Raw genomic sequence first — 9,754 nt, forward strand, 5'->3', positions numbered from 1 at the left:
CTTACAGAACAGCACTCTTGCTGTGAGGGCCAAGTAAAGAAGGCTCTTGCGGATTGGAAGAATGATCCACTTGTTCTAAAATGTCTTCAAACCATTATGACATTTTTATGCAACATGCATTTGCTTCATAATGAGCAAAACAAAAACAAACAGAATCATTAGAATGCATTGTGTACAGTGTGAAAAGACTATTCACATATATGCAACTATCATATATTTCAGTATAAGTGCATCTATGCTAAATCAATACATGTACAGTAAATATATTTCATGTTCATATATTCCCATGTACTGCCATTATATTTCTTACACATATGTAAATATTCAAAATATGTAATTAAACATACTGTATATTTAAATATATTTACTGTAAAATGCATGGTCATGTGACCTGCAATGAAAAGTATGATCACATTATCAATATATTTCAGAACTATATATTTCAAATACTGTTTATTCATATTCTAAAGCTGTTCATTGATATTCTACAGCTGTCTTATGTAGGGTACTTTCACATTTGCTACATTACACATTACATTTGAATAAATACATTTTGTTATTATTATTAGTATGAAGAAGAACAAACACGCAAAACATCTTTATTTTTATGCTTTATTTAGAATTAGTCAACTGATGTACACCAGGAAATCACTGGTGATTGGTCTGGAAAAAGACAACATCCAACATTACTGACACACAGTTAGCTCTGGTCCAGGGCGTAGAGGTTTTTGCGTAATATGTATTTCGTACAGTAGTTATCTCTTATACCCCACCAGTGACAATACATTTCTCCATTAGCGCTTTGCACTCAGTCTACACGTCGGTCTCTAGCAAGAGATAATAGCCTACATTTGATACTCAATGAAGTGAAGACGGTTTTCGAACGATGAAAGCATTTTCTCTGAATAATAACTTATTATTAACATAATAACTTTCCATCCACCTTTTGTATCAAAGGCACTTTTTTGCTCTTAAATAGCACATATGCGCTGGCTTGGCCATCATGATCACTTAATCTTTCTGTTTCTCTATCGTGGAAGGGATCACTTGATCAGGATGGCGAAGCCAGGCTAGTGCCCATGTGCTATTCATGTGCAAAAAAGTGTTTTATGATGGTGGACGGAAAGTCCTGCCTCCTCCTAGAAAATGCTTTCATCATTCAAAACCCTAGTAAAGAAAGTATATAATTATCTCTAGAGACTGAAGGGTAGACTGAGTGCAAAGCGCTAATGGAGAAATGTATTGTCCCTGGACCAGAGAAAACTGTGAATGGTGATGGATAAGAACCAGGCCAGGTCCAGCCTGGCTTATGTGCGTGGCTCGCTTGTTTCTGTTTAGGACTGGTAGGACGGAAGCTAGTCATGCCACTGAAATAGCTGTGAATTGAAATGACATAATGTCTGATAAATAAAGATGGGTCTTGTCGCCTGGACACATCAGTTCCAATGCTTCCAATGCTAATCCAGTACAATAAGAGCAGGATAGCCAGTTAGCTCATGAGCTCATAACAACTAGCAGCAGCTTCCATAACATTAATGGTAGCGGTCAGTGGCTAAAGCTGTTACACTGATGATATCATAAAGTCATCCCCACCGGGTCTTGAACCCCGGTCTCCCGGGTGGGAGTCCAATGCTCTGACCACTACTCTACTTGTGCAGTGGGGATCAGTGGGTTGGTTTTGGTGTCGTTCTTCCAGACCCTAATGTGGGTTGGGGTTAGAATAAGGGTTGGGGTTGGGACAGGATCTGACCTATAAGGCAAGGGGTAAAGGCTGGAGTACAAGGATGAACATGTGGAGGTTTGGGGTATAGTCCCATAAAGTCATCCCCACCGGGTCTTGAATCCCAGTCTCCCAGGTGGGAGTCCAATGCTCTCATCACTACTCTACTTGTGCAGTGGAGATCAGTGGGTTGGTTTTGGGTGTCCTTCTTCCAGTCCCTAGTGGGGGTTGAGATTAGAATAAGGGTTGGGGTTGGGACAGTATGTGATCTATAAGGCAAGGGGTAAAGATGGGAGTGAAAGGATGAACATGTGGAGATTTGGGGTATAGTCCCATAAAGTTGCCCCCACCGGGTCAGAGTCCTATGCTCTCACCACTACTCTACTTGTGCAGTGGTGATTTGTGGGATGATTTTGGTGTCCTTTTTGATTTTGGTGTGCTGGGACTACTGCCTCTTGTGGTGCCAACATGCAGGCCAACATTGTCCGGAGTGACGGAGGGGGGAAGGGAGGGAGGAAGGGAGTGATAACCAGACAAACACTATCCTAGGTGCGCTGGCTTACAGCCATGCACAAAAAGAAAATGCACCCATTATCCTCACGCTCTGTGTTTATTATGGACCCTGAGCTCTGTAACTTGAATGTATGGCCTGGCTCAGAATACCTCTTGAAGTGCCTGGAAACCTTTTAATGACAGCATCGGGAAAGACAGAAAATATTAGACATTAACCTACTGACAAAAAGACAGTTAAGGTGCACAAGTATGGTATGGAAACAACTGATAAAATCAAATCAAATCAAAATGTATTTATAGAGCACGTTTAAAATGACAGCAGTCGACCAAAGTGCTGTACAAAGGTGGGTCCTAGGTAAAAACATACGAAGATATTCTCAATAAAACAAGGAAATAACCGCAAAACAATACAGGCATTGAACATGAACAAGGCTTGGGCACAGACTGGTTAAAACGCCAGGGAGAAAAGGTGGGTCTTTAGGGAGGCTTTTAAAAACTCAAGGGTCTGGGAGGATCTAATATGGAGGGGCAGCCGCCGCAAAGGCCCTGTTGCCTCTAGACTTAAGTCTAGTTTTAGGCACCTCCAACAGCAGTTGGTCAGCAGGGGTGTGGCGATGCAGGAACTCGGTGAGGTACAGAGGGGCCGAGCCGTTTAGGGCTTTAAAAACCATTAGCAAGAGTTTAAAATCAATGCAAAGGCGGACCGGGAGCCAATGGAGTGAGGCCAGGACTGGCGTGATGTGGTCACGCTTTTTCTTGCCTGTGAGGAGGCGAGCGGCAGCATTCTGGACAAGCTGTAGGCGGCTGAGGGAAGACTTAACCATGCCAACATATAGGGCGTTACAGTAGTCGAGTCTAGTAATGATGAAGGCATGGATCAACCTCTCTAGGTCAGTAGCAGAGAGGTAGGGCTTGGTCTTAGCTAGGAGAAGCGGTTGAAAAAGGTTTGTCTTTACTACAGCACTGATCTGTTCACGAATGCTGTAGATCAAATTTAAAATCACTGTCAAAAACCACCCCAAGATTCTTCACAGAGGAACGAATGTTGAGCTCAAGGGGCCCAGGGCATCGACAGAGGGAGCGTGTCGTCCTTAAAGGATGATCTCGGTCTTAGACTCATTAAGATTTAGAAAGTTAGAGCTCATCTAAGACTTGATGTGTGCAGTATGGTGATACACAAGTCAGAGATAAAAACAAACACATTATGGCCTGAATTCTTTCAGGGTCCAGGAATCTCTCTGCTCCCCATCTGCTCTCTGAGACTTTCCTCCTTAAAATGTGCACACATCATCAGATCCTCCAATGGCAAGGGTCCTCAGAAGACATTTACTACATTTTCTAATCCTCAGTCAAGGCAAAGAACATTTTGATGCCTAAAATGCAATAATCCCCGCAATTTGGTGGTTCATTTACCTCTGAGGTTGCTCTTCAACAGTGTCTCCGTACTGAAGGCCCCCATCAAAAGTGTGTGTACCAGATGTAGGACGGTTTGCAAATATCACTGCCCTCCAGGCATTTTTTGGGACCCAAATATTTGGACCCACCTCTGCCTGAAAAAAACAGGAGGATTATGTTGACTCCTTAAAATAAATGCTGACTGACCTCTACATCACTTTCAAAAATGCAATGCAATTTAAAAAGATGTTGCTACAAATGTACACGTCAGTCACTTGAGGCCATTTGCAACAAACGTACATCTTGGGAGTGGACAGTTACAGGCCAGTAGATCCAGGATGGCATCAGGTTAGCTATCAGTTGGCTAAATAATTCTGCTGCTCTGATGTCCCTCTGAGCCATACCCACAACTAACATCTCTGAGCCATACCCACAACTAACATCTCTGAGCCATACCCACAACTAACATCTCTGAGCCATACCCACAACTAACATCTCTGAGCCATACCCACAACTAACATCTCTGAGCCATACCCACAACTAACATCTCTGAGCCATACCCACAACTAACATCTCTGAGCCATACCCACAACTAACATCTCTGAAAGTAACTTGATCAGCTTTCACTCTTTGGACCAAGTTCATTCCATCAATCACAGTAGCAGAGTTTACTGGGAGTCTACTACTACATTTGTTTTTTCTGCAAGGTTGTGGCCAAAGTAGTTTTATTTGTCTTTCTCAGCAATCCATCTGGTGTGGACAGGGTCCAGGGCAATGGTCCAAGGGGATGAGAAAGGATATCTTCCATACAGTACGTAGACTGCGTCCTGTGCCTGTCTATGTCTATGATATAGGCAGATGATAATGAGGTCCCACTTCTCTGTAAATGGGTTGACCCATTAGTCCGTGTGTAAGTATGAGGCATAGCATAAGGCATAGGTATGAGGCATACCCAACAATACTTGCAAGGCAAACAGATCCAGAGAATCAGACAATCCCAAGCTGGACTGATTTGAATATCATAACCAGGGACCAAGAACCAATCTCGCAAGATATTGGTACATGGTAGAACATGGTATTCATTCTTTAGGTTATGAACAGAGGAAACTTTTGTGTTACATCTTTCATGAAAACAGAAGTACATCTAATGTACTGTGTAGTCACTGCATTTTCAATGCCAGTAACAGATAACATTTGTAGAGAATTGTGACAACTTTTCAGAAAAGCATATAGTGTGAGCTAAATTCCCATCACTTTTCAAAGAGAAAGGGTCAATAATAAGAGAGAACCACCAGCTTGAAGCAGAATGCCTTATTCCGTCCTATGCATAGTTTTGAAAAGTGTGTTTTGGCATGGGGTTGTAAATGTCGTATCTTTTTGTCTTGACTTGGAAAGAATCTTCTGGAGAAAAATGCAGTTTAAACCAAATTTATTGAGCACGCCATTCGGTCAAATTTCAGCGGTACTGATTTACAGTAGGTTGTATCCGAGTTGATATACTTGGCTTCAAGCCAATGAGCACACGATAAACAAACAATTTTGCATACGAGGGAGGTACATTTACAACTAGTCTTGTAATTGGTCAATAGGTGTCACTGGGCTCTGCCCCCCCTCCGGACATGGGGGCAGTCTTGGGGTTTTTCCGGTCCTGCTTTGATCACCTGTAGGCTTCCTGACTTCTTCTTCAGAGGTGCCATCTCTATTGTTCCTCAGGGGCAAAGGAATGTTGACTCAGGAAAGGACATGTGTTTGTCATCTACATGATAAACTAATTAAGTTAACCAAGTTCCTACTGCAATGAAGTTGCTTGTAATTACAAAGTTCTATCTAAAATGGAGTTTATTCATTATTCTTGGTAAATGATTACTACATGAGAGCAACACAAATGCATTGATGTAATACCGTATAAAAATACACTACATAAATCTAGTGATAACACACAGAAAGCTACCACAGCTGCAATGCTGTCACATATTTTCTAACACTAGGGGTGTATACCTTGCCAAAAATCACTTGACTGGCCCGCGCAGAGTCCTGACCTCAACTCCATCAAACACCTTTGGGATGAACTAGAACGGGGACTGCGAGCTAGGCCCTATCGTCCAACATCAGTGTCTGACCTCACAAATGTTCTTCTGGATGAATGGGCAAAAGTTCCCACAGACACACTCCAAAATCTAGAAAATCTTCCCAGAAAAGTGGAAACTTACAGCTGCAAAGGCTGTTAGAATGGGATGTGATAAAAGCTCCTGTAGGTGTAATGGGTAGGTGGCCCAATACTGTTATCCATATAGTGCATATAAGTTAACTGAATATAATCAACATCTACACTCATATAAGTTTATCCAATGTATTTAAATATATGTCCCATCACTGAGATCCACATTTATATGTTGTGTATATATTTCATAAATATATTTTATCAATCTATTTAAATATATGCTGGATGCTGTTGCATATATGTGCATATATTTTTAGCCATGATTACACGCGCTGTCCCTACAGTATGTTAAACTGCAAATATGAGCATTGCTGCTTATAAACCAAGTACAGAATACATAAGCTGTTTTCCAGACAGCCCACGTTGTGCAATATACCATGTGTTGACTATCAGGACAGTTGTTTTTTCTTCAGCCGCTTTAGCGCAGTTCTGCTCTGATTTGTGTCTCATGTTTTGTAGCAGGTCCTGTAACACCTAGCCGCAGTTGTTGATGTCAGAGCCTATCTTTGTGTGCAGGGGTATCAGAAGAGGAGGCAGTATGAGGGAGAAAAGCAACGTGGGGCTTCCATGGGCTGTGTGGGTGCTGCTGGTGGGGACGTGCGCCCTGGCTGTCCTGAGCTCCATTGGCTCGGTGTTCCTGCTGGTTCAGTACAGGCATCTGTCCTCCCATCTTGCCAGGCTGGACACGCAGCTGCAGGACCTGGCCGCCCAGCTGCAGGCTGCCACGTCCCTCAGGACCAGAGACAGGGGCGAGGAGACGCGACCAGAAACGGAGGCTGACCTGGACTGGCACCGCCGGAGTAGGAGGAGCCGGGTGGCGATGCTGACACATGACCATCACAGAGAGGAGAAGGACATGTTGATGATGATGACATACTCCATGGTCCCAGTAAGAAACCAACAAAATACTGAATACATGTATAGCATACACATTCACCTGTTTATACACTATTGTTCTCTCAGTAATAATTATTATTACTTTAGCATGTCATATTCCTCAATGCCCAATTAGGCCTAGGCTACTGACCAAACCTCTGGTCTATAATCTGATCTATAAATCCACAAACCTCTGTCTGTAGCCTGTCTGTTTGCTTGTTTGTATCACGCGTATCTTGAGAACCGGGCACTATATGAAGTTGACATTCAGCAGGCTCAGTAGGAAGAGCAGTGTGGACTGTAACATAATTTGGAATTGGATCAGTGGTTCTTGAGAAAGCTGAAAAAAAATCTGCCTGTTCCAAAGCTGCTTTAGCTAACGGTAGCTAAGTCGCTATGTTAGCTCCGATTACAAAAAACATGTTTATATGTGTATTCACTATATTGTGGGGAAACCTGGGTAACGGACATGATACAGATATAATATTAACCTGGTATGCATGTATATTTTAATGAATAGGTTCAGAATGTGATACAAATAACGTAAGTAAGTATACAAATAGCGAACTGCGCTTAAGCTAACAAAGCTAACCAGCTATCATATGTGACTACTGCTGTATAACTCACAATGCATACTGGGAAGTGGTCCTGATGTTGGAATATGTTTTATATACATTACAAACGAATGTTGTAGTGCGTGAGTTGACTTTGGAAAAAATATCTTTCCTGAGTTTATTTGTTCAAAAGATTATTAAGGGGAGTGGTTTCAAGTAGCCTATTGTATGAGTAAATTCATTTTATTTAGTGCATTTAAGAAAAATGTAATAATAGCGGTAACCTTTATAAGGAATTTGTTATGAGTGATATGGGCATGGCCACAAGCAGAACAGCACAGGCCCTGGCGGGCACTGCACTAGTCTGACAGAAAGCCAGTGCTGGATCCAGTGTGCTGGATTTTCACTCTCATTCCCTCACAGTTCCCTGTTGGGATTATGAAGAATGTCGGTTCTATGCCAAGAAAAACAATCTCAATGTGGCTGCTCATACGATTGAGAAGAAGAAAAAAGAGAAAGTGTTTTTCCAAACTGTGTTTCCTGTGGTAGTGAGCAGTGAAGCGTAGGCCTACTTGGTTCTCTTCCATCATGTCCTCTGGCAAAGCAACACAGAGTTCTGTTTGGCAGGGAGACGGTCAATACACACATTATGAGTGACACAAGCAACATCAGTCCATTGGACATGACCCTCAATGAAAAAATAACACTGTACTTCCCAGTAAACTAATATATAAACATTCTTCATTCAAAATTAAATAACTCAAAATGAAATAGTGTGTGTCCCTCAGCTGGTGTAGGTTCGAACTACCAACTGTATGGGTTCTCTGCAGACGGGACAGAGCTTGTTCCTCTTCTTCAGCTTGCGGGCGCAGGGGTAGCAGGACATGAGGTGTCCGGTGCGTCCGTGGACGATGCAGCCGTTCTTGGGCTGACTCTGGCAGATGAGGCAGGGCTCCAGGCAGCTGGCCGGCAGACACGCCTCCAGGCTGTTGGCAGGGGCCGATGAAGAGGAGGAGGTGGAGGGCTGGGAGCTGCCCAGCTCCTGGGAGTCCGTCCTGCCGCTCTGGGAATCCAGGGCGGAAATCTGGGAATCCAGAGCGGAGCTTTGCGTGTCAGGGGCGGGGCTTTGAGAGTAGGGGGCGGAGACTTGAGAGTCTTGGGAGTCGGAGATGAGGGGAGTTTTGGCTCTCTTCCCGTCTGGCACATCTAGCCCCTCCACTTCTTCTGGGTCAGGGGTGCAGGTTTTCGGGGGCAGGGATGCAAGGTCAGGGGTGGTGGCGAGCGGGGCGGGGTTACTGGCAACCGAGTCAGGGACCCAATCCGGTCGTAGCGTCCAGCAGCGGTTGCAGTTGCGGGGGAGGGGAGGGTTCAGCTCCTCACATTTGGAGCACTTCCAGTAGTCCTGAGAGACACACACACACACACACACACACACACACACACACACACACGTACGTTAGAGCCAGATCATATCATCATCCTAATACAGACGACTGTCAGATCATGAATGTAGAAACCACAACCACACAAATATATTCAATTATTGGTATTATATAATTGTCTGTTTGGCCATGTTGAAAAGATTGAATACTAACAATGTGTTTTGTCATGATTAGAAGATGTGTGGGACTCGGGAGGCTGTGTAACGCGCGCTGCTTTGCGGTAGCCTACTAATCAAAATTTTGAAGATCGATTGCGCATTTTTTCCCCAAAGTCGAAGAGTGGAATAGTTGAAGTTCAGAGTATTTATTTGACAGCTCTACTAGAGAAGATGGAACGTACAGCTGCTGTGATCTCTGTGTCATTACATTACATTACATTACATTACAGTCATTTAGCAGACGCTTTTATCGAAAGCGACTAACAATAATTGCATTTAACGTAGGAAGAGCCAATGTACTACTACTTGCCAGAACTCACAAGTGCATCTTCTTTCTAAAACAAACAAGTGACTAAGAGCATAATCTAGTGCTGAAGGCAAAGTGCAAGAATCACAATCTAAAGTACAGTGCAATATAATATAATAAGTGCTTAGGTGGGAGGATTGTTGTAGTACTTCTTGAAGAGATGAGTTTTGAGCCTGCGACGAAAGATTGGCAGCGACTCTGCTGTCCTGACATCAGTGGGCAGCTCATTCCACCACTGCGGGGCCAGGACAGAGAAGAGCCGTGACCGTGTCAATCGACCGCAGGGGCCTCAGAGTGACGGGGCAACCAGTCGCCCTGAGGTAGCAGAGCGTAGTGGTCGGGAGGGGATGTAGGGTTTGACCATGGCCTGGAGGTAGGAGGGGGCTGTTCCTTTCATTGCCCTGTAGGTTAGCGCCAGAGTTTTAAACTGGATGCGAGCCGCTACAGGGAGCCAGTGTAGGGAACGGAGGAGGGAAGTTGTGTGGGAGAATTTGGGGTGGTTGAACACCAGGCGAGCAGCAGCTTTCTGGACAAGCTCCAGAGGTTTAATGGCTGACGCCGGTGCCCC

At 43.9% G+C, this 9,754-nt stretch overlaps 2 protein-coding genes across 2 annotated transcripts in view; one reads left to right on the forward strand and one right to left on the reverse strand.

The window, feature by feature from the left end:
* vwa2 (von Willebrand factor A domain containing 2) overlaps positions 1 to 9,754 on the forward strand; it is a gene marked incomplete at its 3' end in the record, with an annotated part of 85,455 nt that overhangs the window by 60,666 nt on the left and 15,035 nt on the right.
* The window catches only part of LOC311326836 (E3 ubiquitin-protein ligase Mdm2-like), a gene marked incomplete at its 5' end in the record, with an annotated part of 2,264 nt that continues 380 nt past the window's right edge, over positions 7,871 to 9,754 (reverse strand). Inside the window, 2 exons of the mRNA XM_084459814.1 lie at positions 7,871 to 8,681; positions 9,062 to 9,075. Coding sequence (XP_084315940.1) covers positions 8,064 to 8,681; positions 9,062 to 9,075 — 632 coding nt within the window. The 3' untranslated portion in view covers positions 7,871 to 8,063. The remainder of the gene's footprint in view (positions 8,682 to 9,061; positions 9,076 to 9,754) is intronic.

Source organism: Borostomias antarcticus (genome assembly GCF_949987555.1).
Source record: "Borostomias antarcticus genome assembly, chromosome: 29".
NCBI lineage: Eukaryota > Metazoa > Chordata > Actinopteri > Stomiiformes > Stomiidae > Borostomias > Borostomias antarcticus.